This window comes from Castor canadensis, chromosome 8 (genome assembly GCF_047511655.1).
Source record: "Castor canadensis chromosome 8, mCasCan1.hap1v2, whole genome shotgun sequence".
Lineage (NCBI taxonomy): Eukaryota > Metazoa > Chordata > Mammalia > Rodentia > Castoridae > Castor > Castor canadensis.
In genome coordinates, this window is record NC_133393.1 from 148501321 (window position 1) to 148522779 (window position 21459).

The 21459-nt window shown below is 48.3% G+C and overlaps 3 protein-coding genes across 7 annotated transcripts in view; 2 read left to right on the plus strand and 1 right to left on the minus strand.

Annotated features, from left to right (window-relative positions):
* Window positions 1-5199, plus strand: part of Micall1 (MICAL like 1) — a 31219-nt gene extending 26020 nt beyond the window's left edge. For 2 of the 3 annotated variants that reach the window (XM_020173510.2, XM_074084459.1), the window contains one exon: window positions 447-5199. In XM_020173510.2, coding sequence (XP_020029099.1) covers window positions 447-568 — 122 coding nt within the window. In that variant the 3' untranslated portion in view covers window positions 569-5199. The remainder of the gene's footprint in view (window positions 1-446) is intronic. The other variant, XM_020173519.2, reaches the window with a different exon arrangement.
* Window positions 3088-10612, minus strand: C8H22orf23 (chromosome 8 C22orf23 homolog). Of its 2 annotated transcripts, XM_020173542.2 has the most exons (7): window positions 10459-10612; window positions 10063-10174; window positions 8775-8837; window positions 4543-4725; window positions 3781-3912; window positions 3502-3602; window positions 3088-3224 (listed from the first exon to the last, which is right to left on the minus strand). In XM_020173542.2, exons 2-7 carry the CDS (start codon window positions 10163-10165, stop codon window positions 3153-3155), a joined length of 654 nt encoding a protein of 217 aa, XP_020029131.1. In that variant the 5' UTR covers window positions 10166-10174; window positions 10459-10612; the 3' UTR covers window positions 3088-3152. The 2 variants fall into 2 exon arrangements, with proteins under 2 accessions (XP_020029131.1, XP_073940561.1); XM_074084460.1 differs by lacking the exon at window positions 3088-3224 and having other exon boundaries at window positions 3379-3602.
* A 57-nt stretch (window positions 10613-10669) lies between these two features.
* Window positions 10670-21459, plus strand: part of Polr2f (RNA polymerase II, I and III subunit F) — an 83609-nt gene continuing 72819 nt past the window's right edge. Inside the window, exons 1-5 of one of the 2 annotated variants that reach the window (XM_020173569.2) lie at window positions 10670-10807; window positions 13430-13499; window positions 16366-16496; window positions 20739-20810; window positions 21020-21184. In XM_020173569.2, the coding sequence (XP_020029158.1) occupies window positions 10788-10807; window positions 13430-13499; window positions 16366-16496; window positions 20739-20810; window positions 21020-21110 (384 nt within the window). In that variant the 5' untranslated portion in view covers window positions 10670-10787 and the 3' untranslated portion in view covers window positions 21111-21184. Of the gene's footprint in view, window positions 10808-13429; window positions 13500-16365; window positions 16497-20738; window positions 20811-21019; window positions 21185-21459 lie in introns of those variants that run through there. The other variant, XM_074084464.1, reaches the window with a different exon arrangement.

Below are 21459 nucleotides of genomic sequence, written 5' to 3' on the forward strand. Positions count from 1 at the left end.
TACAGAGATGACATGTATAAAGTATTTGGCCCAGGGCCTGGTACCTATGAGGAGCTCAGGTGGTATCAGTTTTAAAGGCCTGCATTTCCCGTGTGGGTTAGAGGCTCAGATAGGTGGTTTCTGAGCTGCCCTCTTGCTCATCAGGCAGGGTTTGTGTTGAAGCCCTGTATGGGGGAAGCAAGCATTTAAAGGGTGAGTGAGCCACACGTCAGCATCCCAGATTGTTCTTGCAGATGTGGGTCTCCTCGTCCTTTCCAAAACACCGGGAGAGGACGGTCTCCACCTTTAGGGGAGAAAAGGGAGTCTTGATATGGTGAATTGATTTGCTAGAGTTTCACATGGGAGGTTGGCTGTGCTGAGCCCCCGCTAGCCACACACATGGTCAGTGACCTACCTTATGGACTGCCCTCCGTTCCTGGTTAAGTGTTCCCCTTTCTCTCCTTCAGAGTTCCAGAAGGAGGCTGAACCCGAGGGCAGGAAGAAGGGGAAGTTCAAAACCATGAAGATGCTGAAGCTGCTGGGAAACAAGCGTGACACCAAGAGCAAACCTCCTAGGGACAAGAGCTGACAGCGAGGGAAGGTGCAACACTGCCCCTCCCGATCCTCATAGCTAGGGGAGCCCCTGCTGCCCTTGAATTCTTCAAGGGGAAGATGCCCTTGGGAGGGCGTCTCTGGGTGAGCCTCTCCCTCGTTAGGATACTCTGGCTGGTCTGGACCAAAGTTTTCTTCCCTCTTCTCTGTATCCCAGACAGCTTGACTCAGCCTTACCCAGTGGGATTCTGAAGACTCCAGATGCTGTGAGAGATCCAGGGGCAAGCAAGGACCCAGGGTTCTGGGAGGGACAGTGGACGAACATATGTACCCTTGTGGGGCAGCTCCTCAGCCCCTCCTCTCTTTTGAACTAGGCAGAATAGGAGCTTCACCATCAGAGTTCTGCTCATGGTAGACCTTGCCTGGGGCTTCTACCTCCTGGCTTCTGCCCCATGTGGCTTTTTCCTGCCCAGCCCTGGCCCTGAGTCTCTGTCTTCCTGTTCAGTGCAGGTGCTCCTGACTCTTGTCTCCTTGCTAGGAGCTCTGTGAAGAAGTCTCAAGGTCCAATTAGTTGGGTCTGTGCTATGTCAGATGAGAACAGGCCTAAGGAGCAAATCCTGCCTCCTCTTCCTCAGTTCTAGGAGGTTCTTCTCTCATCTCCCCTATTCCACGGGAAGCCTCACCCACCACACAGGGCCTTGATGGTTGTGCCAGGACAGGTGGGTGCCCCTTGTAGTTGTCTCAGTGCTGAGTCTCTGGGAATGGCTCTGTGGAGGGCAACCCTAGTCGAAGTTCTGGTCCCGATCAACAGCTTAGGGAGTGTGCACTTTAGGAAAGTAGGTGCTAACCCTGGTTCTCTAACACCCAGGGGATGGGGCCTATGCCCAACCTGGTCATCCATCAGTCTGTCTCCTCCATTGTCTGTTCTCTTCCCAGCTCATCCCCACCCAAGGGTTGATGCCCATGTACTCTCTGGGTGGCTGTGGAAAGGGGGGTAATGGGGACACCACTTTTGCCCAGGGAGTGTGCTTGGCAGCTGTCGGTCAGAGCACTGTTCTCTAAGCCCTGGGCCTCAAAGGCCCTTTCCTGTATTGGCCCTGTATTGACTCCAGAATGTTCTTCCACAACGATAACTGGAGACAACCTCAGTTGGTAGTGCCCTGTAGCCTCAGGCCCTGGTCACGTCTGTCATTTTACCTGCCTCTGCCACATTTCATGGCTACACATCTGGTTGCCCAGGAGAGCCTGGGGCAATGTTGGACCTGTATACCCAGTGGGACCGGTCCTCACTGCCTGCCACTGAGCAGGAGTCCCTTCCTCTGCAGGGAAGGGTGGCTCCCCACACCTGGGTAGCTCCCAGCAGCCTTTCCAAATGGGAATGTTGATCTGGAACTAGGGGTATCACCTCCAAGGCCTTTTCAGGTTAGGCAGGTAATATACACGACCTAGGCTGGGTGTAACCTGAAGCAGCTCCAGCATGCTTTCTGGATGTCAAGGTCCCACACTTAAGTCTAACTGTATCCTGTGGGCCCAGGGTTGCCAGATCTCTTCCATTTTCCAGAATGGAATCCTGATTTCATATGTGCTTAATTTGTAAATATTGACATCTAATCTGAATTTGTCAAGAGTGGGCTGAATTTGTCCTGGGTTCTCTAGTTTGCTGGACCATGTGATGGGCTTTTGATGTGTCCCTGTCATATTGTGGACAATATGACACAGACTTTCCATGGGGTGTTCTGAGCCAGCCCTTACCTGTTGGTTGTTTTGTTTATTCTACAAACCAAAACACTGGTCATCTGACCTGATAAGACTATGTGACTCCCTCTTGGTGCAGGAGAAAGCCAGCAGGCAGTGTTGGTCAATAGATCAAAATACTTTGGTGATTTGTGGGGACAGGAAAATGAAGAATACTGGAGAAAGTAAGGCTGTTGAAGCCTGAGGGAAGGGGACTTTGTACTCTGTACCAGGTGGGGCGGGGCTGCTTTTGTTGTGACTCCTCAGCTGCCCTTGGCAGTACTGAAGGCGCAGCACCTAGCACGGCAGCTGACCTGGGGTGCTGAGAGCCTGAGTTCCCATTTCCTCTTGAAATATGCAAATAGGCGGGCTAGAACTCATGTGTAATTGACAGGTGTAACTGAACAAATAGGCATTATCCCTCTGAAAACAAGATGGTGCGTGTAGTGACCCAAATTAAATGTGTTTTATTGGTCAATTAATCAAGGCTATAAGAATTAAATAAGTAGGTCTTAAGGCAGGTAGGTAAAGGGAATCATCTTCACTCCTAAGTTCAGAAAGGAAACGAGGGGACATCCAGAGGCTCCAGGTAGTAGGATGGTCACAGTTGGGTGCCTTTTAATGCAATTCCAAGGTGGTGAGACTTGGGCCTTACCTTCACAATGTTTGGGGCTCTTTCCCCTAGAAAAAAGGCTAGAAGTCTGTGTCTGACTGTGGGTGGCTGAGGTTCCAGCAGTAGCCCTGGCATAACTTGACAGTGTTGAGGGCAGCCTAGGCTGCTGTAGAACAAGTGTCATACTACAACTTGGCAAGGCCGGTGTGGGTGACCTGGGGGTGACCCTCCTTGGTGGAGGGGTAGGCTCCAGTGGTCCAGCCTCTGTCTCTGATTAAGTGGTGGCAAGAGCCTTCCTAAGCTCCTCACTTCTCTTGCGGTCAACATCTTCCATTTCCCTTAGTTTCTGCAAAGGCATCAGGAAAGCTGGTGTCACAGATAGGATTTTTTTTGTTGTTGTACTGGGGTTTGAACTCAGGGCTTCATGCTTGCTAGATGGGCACTCTACTGCTTGAGCCATACCTCCAGCCTGGGTAATTTCAAGAGCACCATGATGTGAGCTACAGCATGACTCCTGAGACACCTCCCCCCAACCACTGTGGTTGACCTGGGCTTCTCCCATCTTTGACTCCATCCTCACAGTGGGTCCACCCCTTCCCCACTTCCCTGGTCATTTCTCCTACCTGGGAGATCTCAGTGAGGATGATTCCTTGGTATTGCTTGCCCTGTCCCAGAGCCTCCATGGCAGCCAGGAATTCTTTCCTCTCCTGGATTTCCTTCACCACTGGACATAGGAGAAGAGCCGTCAGTGCACAGGGCACTGGGGGCCCCCAAGACTCCTGTGATGGGTGTGGAGTAGTACGTTGCTGCTCAGGATGGGTGGTGGTTCTGTGTCAAGGAATATGGCTTTCTTGTTGGCCCCATCCAATTCTGCACACCCCCCCACCCTCATACTGGCTCACATTCTTCAAACCGATCCAGCTCAGGGGCTGGATCCTCCTGTTGCACAGGGGGTGCTTTTCTTTTCTGTTCCTCTGGATCCTTCCCAGTGGCAAAGATATTTTGGAGTCTCCGTTTTTCCTTTTCCAGATCTCCTGTAGGGGCCCAGAAGTGGCCTCGTTAAGGCATGAAGGGTGCCTCACTTGTTTCTGTCAGGCATCTGGGTCATGTGGAGAGGGCTTCTGCACACCTAGCACCTTCTCTCCTGGATGCCCCTGAGCTTGTCATATCTAGATAGTGGTTGAAAGAAGCTTTGTCAAAACCTGCACATCGCTTTGATGTAGAATAAGACTAAGAAAACTCAGGAGCCTCGGTCTCCATGGTGGTACTGGAGAGATGTTAGGAGGTCTGGGCCAGAAGTGATGCCAGGTAGGAAGGGGGAGGAGGGGGTCTGGGAAGTGGTCTGGAGTCAGAAGAGCTGGACTCATGGGACCAGGGGGGTCAGAGAACAGTGGCTGTGAATGCCACATGTCCTTCAGGATTGAAAGAGTCCAGGATTGGGAGAATCAGGAAGGAGAGTTCTGGAAAAATAAAAAAAAGAGGTCCACCTAAGTGGTTTTTCCTGTACCCTGAACACCCCCAAGCTAACATGCCAGGTCTCAAAAGGATATAAAGGCATGAGAATTTGATTAGATTCCTCTCACTTGCCCTGTGGACTGCTTGTTTCTAGTCACTCATCCCCAGAAGACAGAAGAGAGCCCCCCAGCTGATGCCCTGTTACTTACTGGTGGCTTGAGGCTTGAACTGCTCCCGGATATAGGCCCCGTTGGCTTGGCACATGCTGGCAGGCCGGAGGTGGGAGCGGGCTGCCAGGATGGGGGGCAGGTAGTTAGCAGGGGGGTGTTGCTTGGAAGGAGAGCCCTTCTGGCTGGATGTTGGATTGCACTGTAGGGGCAAAGGTTTTCCTCCTGGGAATGGAAGGGCGGGTAGGACCAGTTTGTTTTTTTGTTTTCAACCCCAAAATAAAAGTGATAGCTGCCTGTTACAATGAGTCAAATGGTTTGGAATGGTGTTTCTGTCCCCTCTAAGGCCACCTCTCTATATGGTAATCTCTTTCTTTCCTTTTTTGATGCTCATACAAACATGTTCAAAGATACGTGTGCATATATTTTATATGTACACATAGATTCTTTTTCAAACACTGGATCATACTGTATTAGCCAGTAACACCCTTTTCACTTAACAATTTATCATGGCCATCTTTCCAGAAAAATCCGTTTATATATAACTTATTTTTTATAGCTATATACTAGTCATTAGAATGGTGACATTATTTATTCAGCAAGTCTCCCAGTTTCAGAAATTCAGGTTGTTTCCAGGTTTTTGTTTGTTGGTCTTTTACTACTTCAAACAATGCTGCAATAAACATTCTTGTACATCAAGTCTGTGTCTTTTCTTTCTGCTTGATCCACATTGGGAAAGGACCACATGGATGATACTAGACACTCATGTTTCCTGCTCTCCATCCCCCCACCTTGGTTACACCTGGGGCTCCTCCTCTAGTTCAGCCATATCTGGTCACATGGGTCACTTGGCCCCTTCTCTCCTCTGTCCCAGGGCCATAGAGCAGGCCCCACCCCTTTTGGATCTGGCCCCTTTCCACCTCTTTCAGCCTTTTACATCTATTTGTCAAATGCAGATTGAGCATCTACTCTGCTGGGCTCTGGCCACTGGGGGACGCTGGCAGTAAGAGGAAGTCCTTCCCTCCTGGAAGTTAAGTGTGTGTGGGGAGGGAGCTCAGATGATAGCATAAGTAACACATAGTGTGTTGGATGGCTGGGGCACAGTATGTCCTCCCTGTAAACAGGGAGGTCAGGGAAAGAAGGCCTTATGAAGAGGGTAACAAAGAAAAACAGTGATGAGGAGGCCAGTGCTGTGGACATTTTGGAAAAGAACATTCCAGGCAGAAGGTATGGCTAGAAAAAAGGCACTGAAGTGGAGCATCCCCTGAATATCTAGGGAATAGCCAGGAGACTGAGCAGGAAAGGCGGGGGGCAGAAGACAGAGGACATGGAAGCCTCTGTACTCTGTGCAAGGCGGGAAGCCATTGCAGGGTTGTGAGGAGAGGACTGACCATTTTTGGTTGCTGTTGAATGTCTTACGCACAGGGCCAAGGTCAGAGAGCCCAGCTGTGAGGCCACTCAAATACTGTGGATCCATGGTGGGACCTGGGCCAAGTGGTAGCAGAGGTGGTGGAGAGAGGTGGTCAGAGTCAGGATGTGATTTGAAGGACAAGCCGACAAGGCTGCTGGTGTGTGCAGTTGGAGGAACAAGGGGAGTCAAGAGTGACTCGAGTCTGAGGTGTCCTGAGGAACTGCAAGGGTAGAACTGCCATTATTTCCCACCTGCCTTGCCCTTCTCAGACTCTCTACCTAGAGTTCACCCCCACTTTCTTCCCTGCAGAGATGCTGTGCTTCCCAAAATGACCCTCCTACTCCCCCTCCCTAGTTCTACCTCTTCCTTTGGTTTATTCTCAGCAAATAATTATGGCCTAAGTAATTCTGGGCAATTCCAGTCACAGAGAGGGATTTGTGGCTAGCACCAGCATCTGAATCAAATCTCAAAACAACTGATAGGATTTGGTTAAGAGGAGAGAGGTTGAGAATTCCAGAAGAAACCAGTCACCAACACTTGGAGGCAGGTTTTTTTTTTGTCTTGTTTAAGTTTTTAATTTTTAGGGATTTGTTTTAAGGTAGCGTCTTGCTATGTACTCCAGGCTGGCCTTGAGCTTGAAATCCTGCCTCCCAAGTGCTGGGAATGGAGGCAGGTTTTTTGTTGTTTTTGTTGCTAGTTTGTTTTTTGTGTACTTGGGTTTGAACTCAGGGCCTCAAGCTTTCTAAGTAAGCACTCTGCCTCCTGAGCCATGTCTTCACCCATTTTTGCTTCAGTTATTTTTCAGATGGAGTCTCATACTTTTGTTTAGACTGGCCTCAGAGGGCCATCCTTTGAGATAGGGTCCTTTACTTTTTTGGCCCAGGCTAGCCAAGAGCTGCGAGTCCCCCAATTCCACTTCCTAAGTAGTTGGGGTTGCAGGCATGAGCCACTGCATCCAGCCCTAAAAAGAAAACTTCGAAGGAGAATCAAGCTGCTAGGCAAAGAGGTTACTTAGGCTGGCTTAGCTGGTTACTGCCAGCTGGTCAGTAAATATTGAGCCCTGGCTCTAGATGCCAGGTGACTGTGGTGAGCAAGGCAGTACCTGGTCTTGAAGTATTTACATTTAGTGGGATTTCTAGCACATTCTCTTTGTGGTGATACTACAAGGAACATCAAATTATTAGACTGCTGGATGTGGAAGTTGAGTTACACAATTCAAATGTGATAGCACCAGCCTTTGGCAGCTGGTGTCCTTGTCCACAACAAAGGAGATCTGACCCCTAAACTAGCTTGACATGGCCCTCTCCTCTGGCTGGGGCTGGACAGATACTGCTCATATTAACCTCTGGTTCACCACTTCTGTGATTGAACAAGTGCCATCTTGATAGGCACAGTCTTTCTTTAGAGAAAATTGCTTTTGGTAGGTTAAAACTCCAAGAGCTCAGAGCTTTCAGCCTTCTTTCTCTCCCTCTCTCTCCAGGGGGTGGTGTTGAAACGGCCTCACTATGTAGCCTAGGCTGGCCTCTAACTCTCAATCCTCCTACCTCTACTACCTGAGTGTGGGGATTACAGGTGTGTACCACCACGCCTGCCTCCCACATTCTATCCACAGCAGCTTCACAGGTCTCTGTTCTGATCCACTAAATATTGGTTCAGTTAAGTCACAGAAAACAAGGTTGATTTCAACCTCGTATTGTGTACACTTTCACTTTTTAAATTTTCCTTAAAAATAACAATGTAGCTGGGTGCCAGTGGCTCAGGCCTGTAATCCTAGCTACTTGGGAGGCTGAGATTGGGAGGAATGGAGGCTCAAGGCCAGCCTGGGCAAATAGTTCTCAAGATGCCATCTCTAAAATAACCAGAGCAAAATAGGCTGGAGGTGTGGCTCAAGTGACAGAGCACCTGTTTTAAAAGTGTGAAGCCCTAGCTGGTTGCCCATGGCTCATGCCTTTAATCCTAGCTACTTGTGAGGCAGAGATCAGGAGGATCGTGGCCTAAGACCGGTCTGGGGAAACAGTTTGTAAGACCTTATTTCAAAAAAATCCTACACAAAAAAAAGGCTGGAGGAGTGTCTCAAGTGGTAGAGCATCTGCCTAGCAAGCATGAAGTTCTGAGTTCAATCCCTAGTACCACCAAAAAAAAAAAAAAAAAAAAAAAACCCTAGTCACACCAAAAACAAAATGTAAACAACCCCAAAACAAACAACAACATACAATGTATGCAGAGAGGTGAGATGTGGAAGGTTTTGCATATTTTCCTTAGACTGGAGTTCAATCCTCTTGTTTCTGCTAGCTAAGCTATGAATTAGACACATACACCTTTCCTCTGAAAAGCTCCTATGTGGATGACAGGGAAGGACAGACTGCAGAGACTACTTCAGCAGAGAAGGAAGTCTTGATTGGTCATGATTCCTTTATAAGGTCTCTAGAGCTTGGCTCCAGGAGAATTATTGTGCCAGGATCTGTGTCAGAAGAAGCAAAGGCTCCATGAGGTCAATTCCTCAGGACTAAAGGTCAGAAATACTATATATTCAATTTTTTTGCCTCTGTCTTTTTAAATGAGGTTCCCGTCCACGTAACATTGGAACATAAAAACTGTGGCCTTGCAGGGTGCCAGTGGCTCATGCCTATAATCCTAGCTACTTAGGAGGCTAAGATTAGGAAGATCATGGTTCAAGGCCAGCCCCAGGCAAATAGTTCAAAAGACCCCATCTGCAAAAGGACGAGAGGTGTGATTCAAGCAGTAGAGTGCCTGTTTTGCAAGCATGAAGCTCTGAGTTCAAACATCACTTCCACCGGTGAGGAAAAAAATGTGGCCTCAATCCCTCTGCCCAGAAAGCCTCTGTGAACTGATTGCCTCTTACTTTTCATGGTGTCCAAGATGTGGCGCTGCTGGAAGCTGGTCAGTTTGGATTCCTTCATCATCACTGCAAAGTAAAGCACAGAAGTGAGGCCTCCCAGGCTGCAGCAGATAGATGTGTTTATGTATTTATGACTTTATTTATTTTTCCTTTATTGTGCTAGGTGGGGGTATACTGTGGCATTTACACTTACAAATATATCATACTTGAATTCACCTGTCTCCTTCATCCCCCCTCCTCCATTCCTGGAAGTTTCAACAGGTATCATTTTTGCATTTACATGCATGTGTACACGTTATTTGCACCATATTCATCCTCCTACCCCCCATTTCTCTGCCACACCCCCAGCGCAGAACCTCAGAATTCTCAGAGATGTATATATTTATATAAATACACATTTATATTAAATATATTTTTGATGCTGAGGATCAAATCCAGGGCATGCTAAGTATGTGCTCTACCAATGAGCTACACCCAGAATTTGTGTGTGTGTGTGTGTGTGTGTGTGTGTGTGTGTGTGTGTGTGGTAGTGGGGTTTGAATCCTGAGTCTCACCATGCCTGCAGCCCTTTTATTATTATTTTTATTTTGCTTTTGACATAGGGTCTTGCTAGCTTTGCCAAACTCACAATCTCCTGCCTCTGCTGAGTAGCTGCGGTTGCAGGAGTGCACCCACACTCTTGGCAAACCCTGTTCTTTTGATTTGTTTTATTATTTTTTTACCCTCCTACTATAGTATTAGCTCTATGAGAGCAAGAATTCTTTGCAGTTTCTTTTCTACCGCTGTATCCCCAGCACCTAGAAGAGTGCACAAAGTGCATAGTAGACTTAGCCTTAGCCATACTTTTATTGAGTAAATCAATGTATACTTGTTCACTTATGTGCCAGGGGCGGGAACTACAATTGTGAGCAGAAACATGCACAATCTCTGATGGATTCACCATCTAGAGATAGATGGGATACTAAATATCTGATTATAGGTTATGCTAAGCCCAATTCGGGAAATGCATTTGAGAATGTGACTTTGGTGGGGAGGTGATCAGGCTTCTTGGGAAGATGGAAAGTGCCAAGTAAAAGTGTGAAGGCTCTTGAAGTTAGCTACTCCAAGATTCTTAGTCCTTTGGCTTTTGGAACCTCACAGGCCATAGCACCCTAAACCTTTCTGAACCCTGGGCTCCTTATCTGGAAAGGAAAATAGCCCTTGCTAAGCCACAGGACATGCGGGAGGAGGACTGAGTTACAGAGAGCAGCTGTGACCGCCGCCCTCTTCTGTGTCCTCTTAACACACTCACCTTTCAGCAGCTCGCAGGTCCTCGGAGTGTAAGCAACCGGCTTGGGGCAGCGCCAGAACTCCGTTTCTTTGGTCACTGCCTCCACTCTCTCCTGTGAAGCCATGGGAGAGACCTAGGAGGGAGAGACGCAATGACACACCCCTCGTCTCCCCATCCCAATATCTGCTTCCTCACTCCCAGCGCCCTGTAAGTGGGGGATGGAGGGCGCAGAGAATCGGGACGCAGCCAGTTAATACTGCGACAGGTCCTCCTACTCCAACCCAGGGAGACAGACACAGCTTCGTCCTGACCCCTGGTGCCTGTGGCAGGTGAGTCCCCTCCACAGGAAGAGAAAGTTAAGATAGCCGTAGTCGCAACAGTATCCGTTGGATAGATAAGCCCAAACTGAAGCCTCACCCTAAAGTGAGACCCCGACTTGGTGGCCCCCTCCTCACAGAGAGCGGCGGGCTCCGGGAGACAGAGGCACCCGCGTGGACGCGGGCAGAAACACCGTGGGATCCCTGGTAGCAGTGCTAGCGGCTAGCGGTTCTGGCTACCATGGTAACGAACGCCCGTCGCTCGGCGCACGCGCAGTTTTGCGTCCTCGGCTGGCCTCCCGGACGTGATTTCCTCTGGGTCACAGCGCACGCGCAGTAGACGTGTGGTACTGCGCGAGGCGGCGGCGCGCTGTTTGGGGACTGCTTGCGGGTTGGGGTTCCCAGCCCGGTTGCTGCGACTAGGGCGTTATGTCAGACAACGAAGACAAGTGAGTTGGGAGCTGAGTGGTCTTTGCGGGAGCCTCGATAGGGGCAGATGAGGCGGTTGAGGAGCCTGGGGTCTAGGGCCAGTATCTCAGGAGACTGAGGAGCTGGGGGTGGGGCGGCCTAGCTGGCGGGGAGAGCGGGGAACCTGGAGCCTAGACTGGGCCAGAGGCCGGGCACAGAAAGGCGCAGGCTCGAGGGTTCAGGGGATCAGTGAAAAAGGTGTGCTTTAGCAAACTTTCCGCCGAGCCGGGTTCTGCGTGGTGTAATAGGAACGCTGTTGAGAGGAGTTAGGTGTAGCCCCGGCTCTCCCGGCATCACTTTCAGGAAGAAGGGTCAGGCCCACGAGCAGACGTACGGGGTCGTGTGAGCTCACGAAGTGGTGGAAGGAAGCACTAAGAAGGAATCCAGAGGATGGTCTGGACTAGGGTGATAGTGGTGTGTGTGTGGGGGGGTGTATGTTGTAAAGACAGAGTTAAAGGGTTTGTTCCTTTTCCTTCCCCTTTCCGTCTCCCTGCTCCGCTGTAGTACCCCTTACACATCCCCGCCATCCCCCATCCTCGTACTGAGGTTTGAACTCAGGGCCGCACACTTGCTAGGCAAGCGCTCTACGACTTAACCTACGCTCCCCGCCCCTTTTGCTGTTTTTTTGAGACAGTCTCGCTATGTGTAACCCAGGCTGGCCTGGAACTCTCCATTCCCTTTGCCTCAGCCTCCCGAGTACTGGGATTACAATATACCTCATCATGCCCAGCTCCAAACGAATTTCTCTTTCTTTCCTCCCTTCCTTTCCCCTTCCCTTTCCTTTCTTGTGGGATTGGATTGGAACTCGGATTTTCATGCTTAGCAGGTGCTCTACGGCTTAAGCCACACTTCCGCTCCATTTTGCTCTGGTTATTTTTGGAGATGGGGTCTTCTGAACTATTTCCCTGGGCTTGCCTGGAACTGCTATCCTCCCCATCTCAGCCTCTCAAGTAGTTAGGATTACAGGTGGGAGCCACCGTGCCAGGTTTCCAGATTTCTTGATAGATTGCACGAGTAGGGTCAGAAGAGCGATCTCTTCCTATTTATTTGTTATTCTTTGGACAGCACTGAAGTTTGAACTCACAGCCTCAGGTTTGCTAGTCAGGTGGTTTTACCACTTCAGCCACTCTGCCAGCCCCTCCCCCCCTTTTTTTTTTGAGATAGGGGCTTATGAACTATTTGCTAAGGGCTGACTTCAAACCATGATCCTTCTGATCTCTGCCTCCCGAGTAGCTAGGATCACATACATGAGCCACTGACACCCTGATGATCTGTTCTGAAGATAGAATAAGGGCAAATAAGAAATAAGGAAGAATAATCAAGAGAATGAGTAATCACCGCAGAAAAAGGAGATGATGTGACTGAGTGCTTGGGGAAGGAGGAGAACCCAAATAAGGTTTCCAAGGAGCCCCCAGTGAGGTGGGGACCACTGAGACAGTGAGTGTTCTTGGCATCAAGTGAGAGATGGTGGGAAGCTAGAAGAACCCTATGGTGCCAGGCAGTAGGAGTTGAATGAGAATTCTCTATTGAATCTAACAATGTGGAGATCACTAATTAACTTGAAAAGAGTGGTTTTGATGGAGGGTGAGTCTTCTCAGGGTGAGATTATGACGGATGGGAACAGAAGAATTGGAGACAGTGAGGTTAGACAGCTCTCACAAGTTTGGCTCCAAAGGAAACATGAAATTAGGACTATGGGGGGAAAGGAAGTTTTTTTGGTTTTTTTTTTTTTTTTGGTTCTGGGGATTGAACCCAGGGCCTCACTACTGAGCCACACCCCAACCCTGAAGTAAGTTTTTTTTTTTTTGGTGGGACTGGGGTTTGAACTTAGGGCCTCACACTTGCAAAGCAGATGCTCTACTGCTTGAGCCACACTTCCAGTCCTTGTTTTGTATTTTGAGACAGGGTCTCTCTATATAGTCTGGACTCATGGTCCTCCTGCCTCCTTCCAAGTGCTGGGATTACAGGCATGAGTTACCGTGGCCAATGGATTTTTGCTTTAGGGTTGTTTGTTTTTTTTTTTTAATAGTACTGGGGTTTGAACTCAGGACTTCATGCTTGTAGGGCAGGAACTCTTATCGCTTGGGCCATGCCTTCAGCCCATTTTTTTGTTTTCTAAAGATGGGGAGCCAGGCATGGTGATACATCCCTGTAATTCCAGAACTTGGGATGTTGAGGTAGATGGAACACAAGTTTGAGGCTAGCCTTGTCAAAAAAGGTAGTGAGACCCTATTCCAAAAACAAATATTAAAAGCGTCAAAGGGTTGAGGGTTTAGCTTAAGTGATAGAGCACTTGACTAGCATGTGTGAAGCTCTAAGTTCAATTCCCAGTATCTAAAAAAAAAGGGAAAAGGAAAAAAGATGGGAAGTGCCTACATGCTCACTGGAGTAATTCAAAAGAGAGGGAAATAGTAATGGCGCATGAGTCCTAGCAAAAGTTGGGGCCTTCAAGGTAAGATTAAAGGAGTAAAATGAAATTGGTTTGATTCATTCATTAAGTAGATATTTACTGAGTACCTCCTACATCTCAGCTGCAATATAGATCTCTCTCTTTGCTTCTAGTAAGTGATGCTCTAACTAACCAATGTCTTCTTCTTGTACAGTTTTGATGGTGATGACTTTGATGATGTGGAAGAGGATGAAGGGCTTGATGACTTGGAGAATGCTGAGGAGGTCAGTATTCAGCCGTAGGCTCCTACTTCTGCAAGCCAACTGCTAAGAACTTAGAGAGGTTATAATTACCCGAATGTTTCTTCCTCCTGTTTGTGGTCCCGGACCCTGCTGTAAGCATCCCAGTTAAAGTAAGCAGTGTTCCAGTTGTGGGGGAAGAGCCTAAAGGCTTTTATTCCAGCCCATGCTGTGGAATAGTCAGTCTTCTGGTAGGTAAAACATTAGGCAATCTGGTGCTCTTCCATGTGAGCTATAAAGGGAGCATGAGGGAGAGTGGCCTGGGGTAAACTTCAGAGGTAAGCAAGACCTAGGTCAGACAAAATTTTATAGCCTAAAGTAACAATAAGCCACTGACAGGTTTTAAGCCAGGGAGTGGCATGATCTAATTTTCATTTTAGAAAGTGCATTCTGGGCCTGGTGGTCCATGTCTGTAATCCTGAGAGGCTGAGGCAGAAGGATTGAGAGTTCAAGGCCAGCCTGTCCTATGTATCCAGATTCTCTTAATAAATAAATAAAACTAAAGAAGAGTGCACTGTAGCCTCAAGAGTGAGCAGTGGATTGGAGAGGAACAAGAGTAGACGAGACCAGTGAGGGCTTGGATGTGGGTGCTGGTAGTGTAGGTGATGAGAAAATGGATGAAAGAGGTATTTTGGTAGAAGTGAGATTTGGTAAGGGTGACTCCCAGGTCTCGGGCTGGAACAGCTAGATGGATAGGTTGCCAAGTTCATGAGTAGCTTCTGTCCTGTGTAACTGATGGAGGGAGGAGAGGTGGATGTCCATTGGAGAAGGAGAGGGCTCTCAATTTTTTAGGCTGAGGAGTCGAAGCCGTTCTTACTGTGTTTCTTCTCTCTGTATGGCACCTTCAGATACCTATCCACTTGAGTCAGAAACCACCTTTACCTTCTGGTCCCCTTCTCACCCCATCCTATTTGATTCTGCCTCCTAGATATGCTTCAGTGCTTCTTCTTTCTCTGCTGGTGTAATCAGTCACCTCAGGGCTTCCTCAGGGTCTTTCTGCTCTGCGCTTGCCTCTTTAGCATATTCTCACCAGAGTAGACAGTGATCCTTTAAAATCTTATGTCAAGTTATGTATCTCCTCTGCTTAGAGCCTAACCAGTGGCTTCCCATGTCATTCAGAGTAAATGACAGGAAGACATACAAGGTCCTCCACTATCTGGCCACCTGCTCCCTCTGTGACCTTAACTCAAAAGCACTCTCCCATATCCCCAGACTCACATCCCTTGTTTATACTGTCCCTCCTGGAACAGTTTTCCCTTAGATAGGCACATGACCTGCCTTCTCACCTCCTTCAGGTCTTTGTCCAAGTGTCATCCCAATGAGGCCTGGGTGACCATTTGTTTAAATCGCAGCATTCTCCTCTCCCCACCATCACTCCCTGTCTTGGACTATCTTTTCTTTTTGGCAGCACTGGGATTTGAACTCAGGACCTCAGACTTGGTAGGCAGGTTCTCTACTACTTGAGCCATTGCACCAGCCCTTTTTTGTGATCGGTTTTTTCAAGATAGAGCCTAGTGAACTGTTTGCCAGGGGCTGGCTTTGAACTGTGATCTTCCTGATCTCTGCCTCCTGAGTAGCTAGGATTATAGGCGTGAACAACCACCACTTGTTTTTTGTTTTTTTTTTTTTTTTTTTTTGATGGTACTGAGGTTTGAACTCAGGGCTTCATGTTTGCTAGGCAGGCGCTCTACCACCCCCTCAGCACTCGCTGTCTTCTGTATTTGTACTACATGTTTTACAAACTAATCATAAGGTAAGCGCTAAGGGAAACGTTTTTTTGATTGCTTTAGTAACTGTTCTGTCCCAAGCACTTAGAACAGTATTTGATATACAGTAAGCACTCAGTAAATAGTTGTTATTTATTTATTTATTGCAGAGCTTAGCCTCTTGCCTTCAATCCTATACAGACCTTTTGCTTTAGTTACAGTTTATAATTAGTTGTTCAAGGGTATCACACTCTCTTGGAACTCTGGTCCTCTGCACTGTTACATAGCCTGCCTGGAGTGCCCTTCCTTTTCACTTTCATAGTGGCTTCAGAGCTCCTACTCATTCTTCTTCTGGATTACCTCAAGTCTTTTTTTTTTTTTCCCCCTGGTCCTGGGGATGGACCCTGAGGCAAGCTCTCTACCACTGAGCTACATCCCTATCCTAGATTAGCTTAGGTCTTTTTCCCAGTGCTGGGGTCAAATCCAGAGCCTTGTTCATGCTAGCCAAGTCTACCAAGGAGCTATATCTCCAGCCAGAAGAGATGTTTAATAAGTAGTTGTTCCATGTGTAGATATGTAACTCTGCCTTTTCAGGCCACTTATGCCATTGGTTTAGTTACCCTGCTTAGGGTGTGCTCATGGACTTCTTAGAGGACCTCTCTATTCCTCTCCTGCCAGGTCTGAGACTTTGGCCAAGTTAGGTGACTCTCCAGGTCTCTGAATTAGGGACTGTAATCCCTGAAGGCCATTGTGAGGATTACGTGAGATGTTAGTAAGCAGTGGAATTGTCCCTGGTATCTAGTAAGCATTAACAGTTGTGATTGTCATCGTCGTCATCAACCTCTTCCCACTCAAAACACATACTCTGAGATTTTCCCTCTTGAGAGCTTATTTGGAGGTTCTAGCAAGGGGAGCACTGCTCCTTGTATACCCTTGATCAAAGAGTGGTCCTCTCTATCCAGGAGGGTTGTCTTCTTCCACTGATTGTGCAGCTTTGGGAAAGATGCACATGGAGTGGTGAGGGAGGAAGGGGACATCTGCCTAGTCAGCCAGATTGCTAAACTAAACCCTGGTGATGTGTGACAGATGTCACAGTCAGAACACCTTCACATCTGAGATTTTCCCTTTTTTGTCTCGATGTCTAGGAGGGTCAGGAGAACGTTGAGATCCTCCCCTCTGGGGAGCGACCACAGGCCAACCAGAAGCGAATCACCACCCCATACATGACCAAGTATGAGCGAGCTCGCGTGCTGGGTACCCGAGCGCTCCAGATCGCGTGAGTGTGTGCCCCTTCACCGTCTGCTCCATCAGCCCACAGTGAGCCCCTGAGCCGCTGATCCTGCCCAGCATGGCAACTGGAAACAGACCCTTCTTGCTCTCACATTCTAAACAGAGGTGGTGCTGCCCTGCGTGCAGGCCTTGTGCTGGTCTGTGGTTCTCAGGGAGCCTGTGATTTAATAAGAGAAATAGGACATGAGAAGTAACAGAGAAGTCAAAGTACAGGAGAAAAATAACAATACAAAACAGCTGGATGATTGCCTGTCATGCTGATGAGCAAAACAAGAGTGTAAGTTCAGAGCCCTAAACTGTTGTACAATGTGCTGTTAGAGAGGGCTGCAGCAGCCCCATTAGACTTGAGTTGTTTCCTGACGCAAGAGGACAGACCATGGCCAGTTCAGCTGAGTGGGGAGGGCCTTCCTCTAGGGCCTTCCTCTTGGGAAAGCCTAGAGCAATGGTAAGCCTCTGGGGACTCTGAAATTAGCAGCTTGTCCATTTACTAAGCTTGGAAGAGCAAGCTCCAGGAAGAGACAGTAGACAGGTGGGGATCAGGCTGTCTGGTGATTGTAGTCACCTGGTTAGCACAGACAGTGTACAGGCCTCCGTGTGTCTGGTGAGGTTGGGGGCACAATGGAGAAGAGTCCAGAAGGCACCCTCTACTTACAGGCATTTTTGAGCAAGCAGGGCTCTCGAAGACGCTGGACCAGATGCCTGCTTTTCTCCCCATGTTCACCTGGGCAGGAGTGTTACCAGCTTCAGTGGAAGGTCCTGGAGACATGAGGCTGAGGAAAGAAGTTCCTACTGAAAACCTCTTAGAAGCTTCTGTGGGAAATGTGGGGGTCTGGAGGAGGGATGGTTCAAGAGGGAATAGGGGAAATTAGGCAAAAGGCTAGAAAGAAAAGTGGGGACAGAGGTGTGGAGGCCTGCATGCTAGAAGGGCTGCAGTGCTATCTGCATTCCCTTCCTAAAGCTCAGACAGCACTTGGATGATCATTTCTAGTCCTGCAAGGTAAAGGTGACCATCCTGTCTGCCTCGATGAAGAGTTTCATGGTTGGGCAATATTGTAATCACCCATTCGTCAGCAATAGACCTCTTACTAGCCTGGTTGCACTCCTGGCTCTTCTGGTGACACTGGAGCTACATTCTATATGATATCTTTTGGTGCCACAAGGATCAGGACTCTCTAGGCCTGCATCATCGGTTATGGAGCCACTAGCTCCATGTGGCTATTTAGATTGTAAAATTAAACAAGAAATTTACTTTCTCGCTAGACACATTTCGGGTGTAGCTCGTGGTTACCATGAGGATTGGCACAGTTACAGGACATTTCCTCATTGTGGGGCATTCTGTGAGGTATGCCATCTAGGCTGAAAATGGCCCAGTGGGAAGAATAATTCCTAAAGTATTTTTCAAACAGACTGCTTCTATCTGCCGAGTTTCTGTGCTGGCACCTGTTAAAGATGTAATCTCCAGCTCCCCCAGGTGTTTTCTTGTGGGGGAGATAGACCTGTGCACAAATACCCAGAACCCAAGGCAGACATGGGTGGTGCTTTACAAAAGGCTCATAAAAGAGGCTGGGGGCTCTGAAGGGTTTAGAAGCCCTGGGGGGACAGATAGCCCTGTGGGATATCCCAGTGCTAGAAACAGTGCAAGGAAAGGTCCAGGCGGAGGCAGATGGGTATGGGTTATGGTAGGGGATGGCTTGGGACACAGTGTGGAAAAGGCGTCTCTAGTACCTAGAGTGACAGGTTCAGATTGACATTCATTTGATGGTCAGTGTGGAGGATCACTGGAAGGTTTTGAGGCTGACATCCTGACCACTCCCAAGTGTCCCGTTTTCCTTGGGGAGCAAAGCATGGTCCAGCATAGACTTCCCACTAAGGGATATAACACCATGTGGTGACTTCCCGCCTGCTGTAAGCCCCTGCACAACCCAGGCTGGCTTTTAAATCCCTACCACTGGGCTTGTGACTGCACTTAGGTTTTGAACAAAGGAGCTTCAGGTTTGGGAAGAAGTTTCAGTCTGACTCATTAGTACCACCTGGTGGCTGGTGTCTGTCAGTTCACTTCCTAAGTGGATGGATGACATTTATCTGTGGAGGCCCTGGCACAAGACACATTACTTAAGGGCCCTTTGTACATAATATGCACATGGTAGGCACTGGATGAATGCCCTTGTGGATGAATGCCCTTGAGTCATTCATATCTTTAGAGGAAGAAGGCATAGGCAGGTCGGGACAAGTAATTTGCCACATTCTTTAAAGCTTTATATTTTAGGTGTATTTCTATTTTTTTTTGATTTTGGGGATGAAGGCCAGGTCTCGTTATGTTATGATCGTGCTCTACCACTGAGCTACACCGCCAGGTCTGAGAACATTTAAATACTTTTTTTTTTTGTCATACTGGAATTGAACCCAGAGCCTCCTACATACTAGGTAAGTACTCATGTGAGTCACTCCCTCAGCCCCTTTAAAGATTATTTTTCAGATGGTGTCTGGTGCTTTTGCCAGGGCCTGCCTCAGACTTTAATCCTCCTGAGTAGCTGGGATTACAGGTGTGCTCAGCATTTTTTTTTTTTTTTTTTTTTGTGGTACTAGGGTGTGAACTCAGGGCCTTATACCTGTTAAGCCTGTGTTCTACCTCTGAGCCAAATCCCCAGCCCCAGCTTGTGTTTGAGATAGAATCTTGCTAACTTTTTTCTCAGGCTAACCTCAAACCAAGATCCTCCTGACTCTTCATCCCTAGTAGTTTGGATTACAGGCATGTGCTACAACATCTGCCCTTTTGATACTTATTGATAGAGGATATAGGGAAAGTTAAACACTTGGTTTCTGCCATTGGAAAATTTTCAGACTTTTGAGAGTAACAGAAATCAGGACATTTAGTAATAAAATTAACAAGTGATGACTCTTAAACTGGTTGGGCAACTTTGCAAGTGCAGAGTCTCAGATGCCTTCATGAGAGATTCTGTTCAGGTGATGTGGAGAAGGACCCTGGAACTTGTACTTTTAGTATATCTCCTAGTAATTCTAGATCCATTAGTATAAACTGGAGGGTGGCTTCCTGGAGGAGACCGGCCTAGAACTGACATCTTCTTGTTTTCTTTTGAAGCCTCTGCTGTGTGGGCCAAGTATTGTGCTAGGGCCTTAAGGCCCCTCTGTAGTCAAACACATGTGGCCCTGGGCCACCAGGAGCTCCTGATGTACTGTGGACAGTGGTCTAGTGAGATTGGTGCCAAGAGAAGCACATGCAAACTGAGTCAGAATACTCCAGTTCATTAAGTGATGGATTTCCAGAGCTTTTTCCTGGTTTGTAGGGACAGGAAGAGTTGGTAAGAGGATCCAAGGGAAGCAATGTGGAGTGCCAGGTGCTGTTACCCATTTTCTGTGTCTGTAACAAAATGCCTGACACTGGATCATTTGGTTCAGTTCATTTGATTCAGTTCTGGAGGCTGGGAAGTTCGAAAGTAACTATAAGTAGCATGAGAGGATGCCAGAAAGGTGAACAGGGACCAGACTGGCTTCTGGCATGACAGCCATGGAGAGTCATGGAAGGGTTGTAAGCAGAGGAATGCCCTGACCAGAGAGGCCATGTGGAGGCTAGGGAGGGGGCCAGGCTGAAGGGTTGGAAACTGTGGTGCTGTTGCTGTGATAAAGAAGGAAATTGAGGGCACGTGAACTGGGCACTGAATCAGGGCTTGTGCTAGTGGGTTGGAGTGGTAGGATAGAGTACCCGTTCTGCTGGGTTGTGAGTTTATAGATCTTTAGCCTGTTACGTGGGAGGTGTCATAGCACAGTGGTTAGGAGCATATTCGTTCTAAATCTGTGCTCTAGCACTTACTGGCTATAATGACCTTTCTGCGCCTCAGCTTCCTCATCAGTAAAATGGTATCAAAATAGTTAAAGTAGTATCTCCCCAGAATGAGATTAGTGTTTAAAGAGCTGACAACAGCAGATGGTACTTAGTGAGTCCTTGCTTATTTACCATTAGTGTTTTGGCATCATTGTAGACCAGACAGGGATTATTTTCTTCGCTTTCAAGTGAGGATACTGAAATCTGGAGAGGAATCTAGTGACTTGTATTTGGAGGCACAATTTAGATCCAGTCTGCTGACTCCCATTCTACCCTAAGCAGGGCAGGTCTCTGGCAGTGCTCTGTACACTGCTCCCCACCCTTGCTGTCTGCTGGGCCTTACCCCTGTGTCTGCAGTCTTTCCAACACTTGTCCCTGTCCCTGTAGGATGTGTGCCCCTGTGATGGTGGAGCTGGAGGGGGAGACAGATCCTTTGCTCATCGCCATGAAGGAACTCAAGTAAGTCCCCTAAATTACGGTTCCTGTCTCCAGAGCCCTGCAGGCATCTCTTGGGCTTCCCTGGTTGGGGATGTTGATGCTTGTTCCTGTCAGTCCACCAGGAGAGAGGAGGGAGGGCATTAATGTGACATGGACCTTTACCAGTTGGTCCTCTGCTGCAAAGCTGGGGGCACCAGCCCTCATGTCCTGTGACTTCTCTCCTGCCACAGGGCCCGAAAGATCCCCATCATCATTCGTCGCTACCTGCCAGATGGGAGCTATGAAGACTGGGGGGTGGATGAGCTTATCATCACTGACTGAGTTGGAGCTCTTCCTGATCACGCCCAATTTTGATGCTCACTTTATACATGTAAATAATAAACTGTTGAACCTTTTGACCCTTCCACCTCCTGCTATCTGTGATGCTGCCACCTGCTTCTCCCTGTTCCTGCTTTGCTGCCTGGAGCATGCACTTACTACAGTGGCCCAGTGATTGTCAGTTCTTTATGAAGCACTAGGGGCCTTGGCCCCATGGATCCCCCGCATCCCTCCCTCCATCTCCCCACGCACCAGAGCAAAGGCTGCTGCAGGGGAGACACCTCAGCTGCCTTCCTAGCAGACAGACGACTCTTTGTGCCCAGGGAGCTGGTTGCCACGGAAACCCCCAATT

Excerpts from the sequence above, each read along its gene's own strand:
- C8H22orf23 (XM_074084460.1), bottom strand. The coding sequence starts at position 10,165 with ATGGCTTCACAGGAGAGAGTGGAGGCAGTGACCAAAGAAACGGAGTTC. Across the intron at positions 8,838-10,062 it reads GACCTGCGAGCTGCTGAAAG|TGATGATGAAGGAATCCAAA; the intron begins GTGAGTGTGTTA and ends TTTACTTTGCAG. Across the intron at positions 3,603-3,780 it reads GCTGGATCGGTTTGAAGAAT|TGGTGAAGGAAATCCAGGAG; the intron begins GTGAGCCAGTAT and ends TCCTATGTCCAG.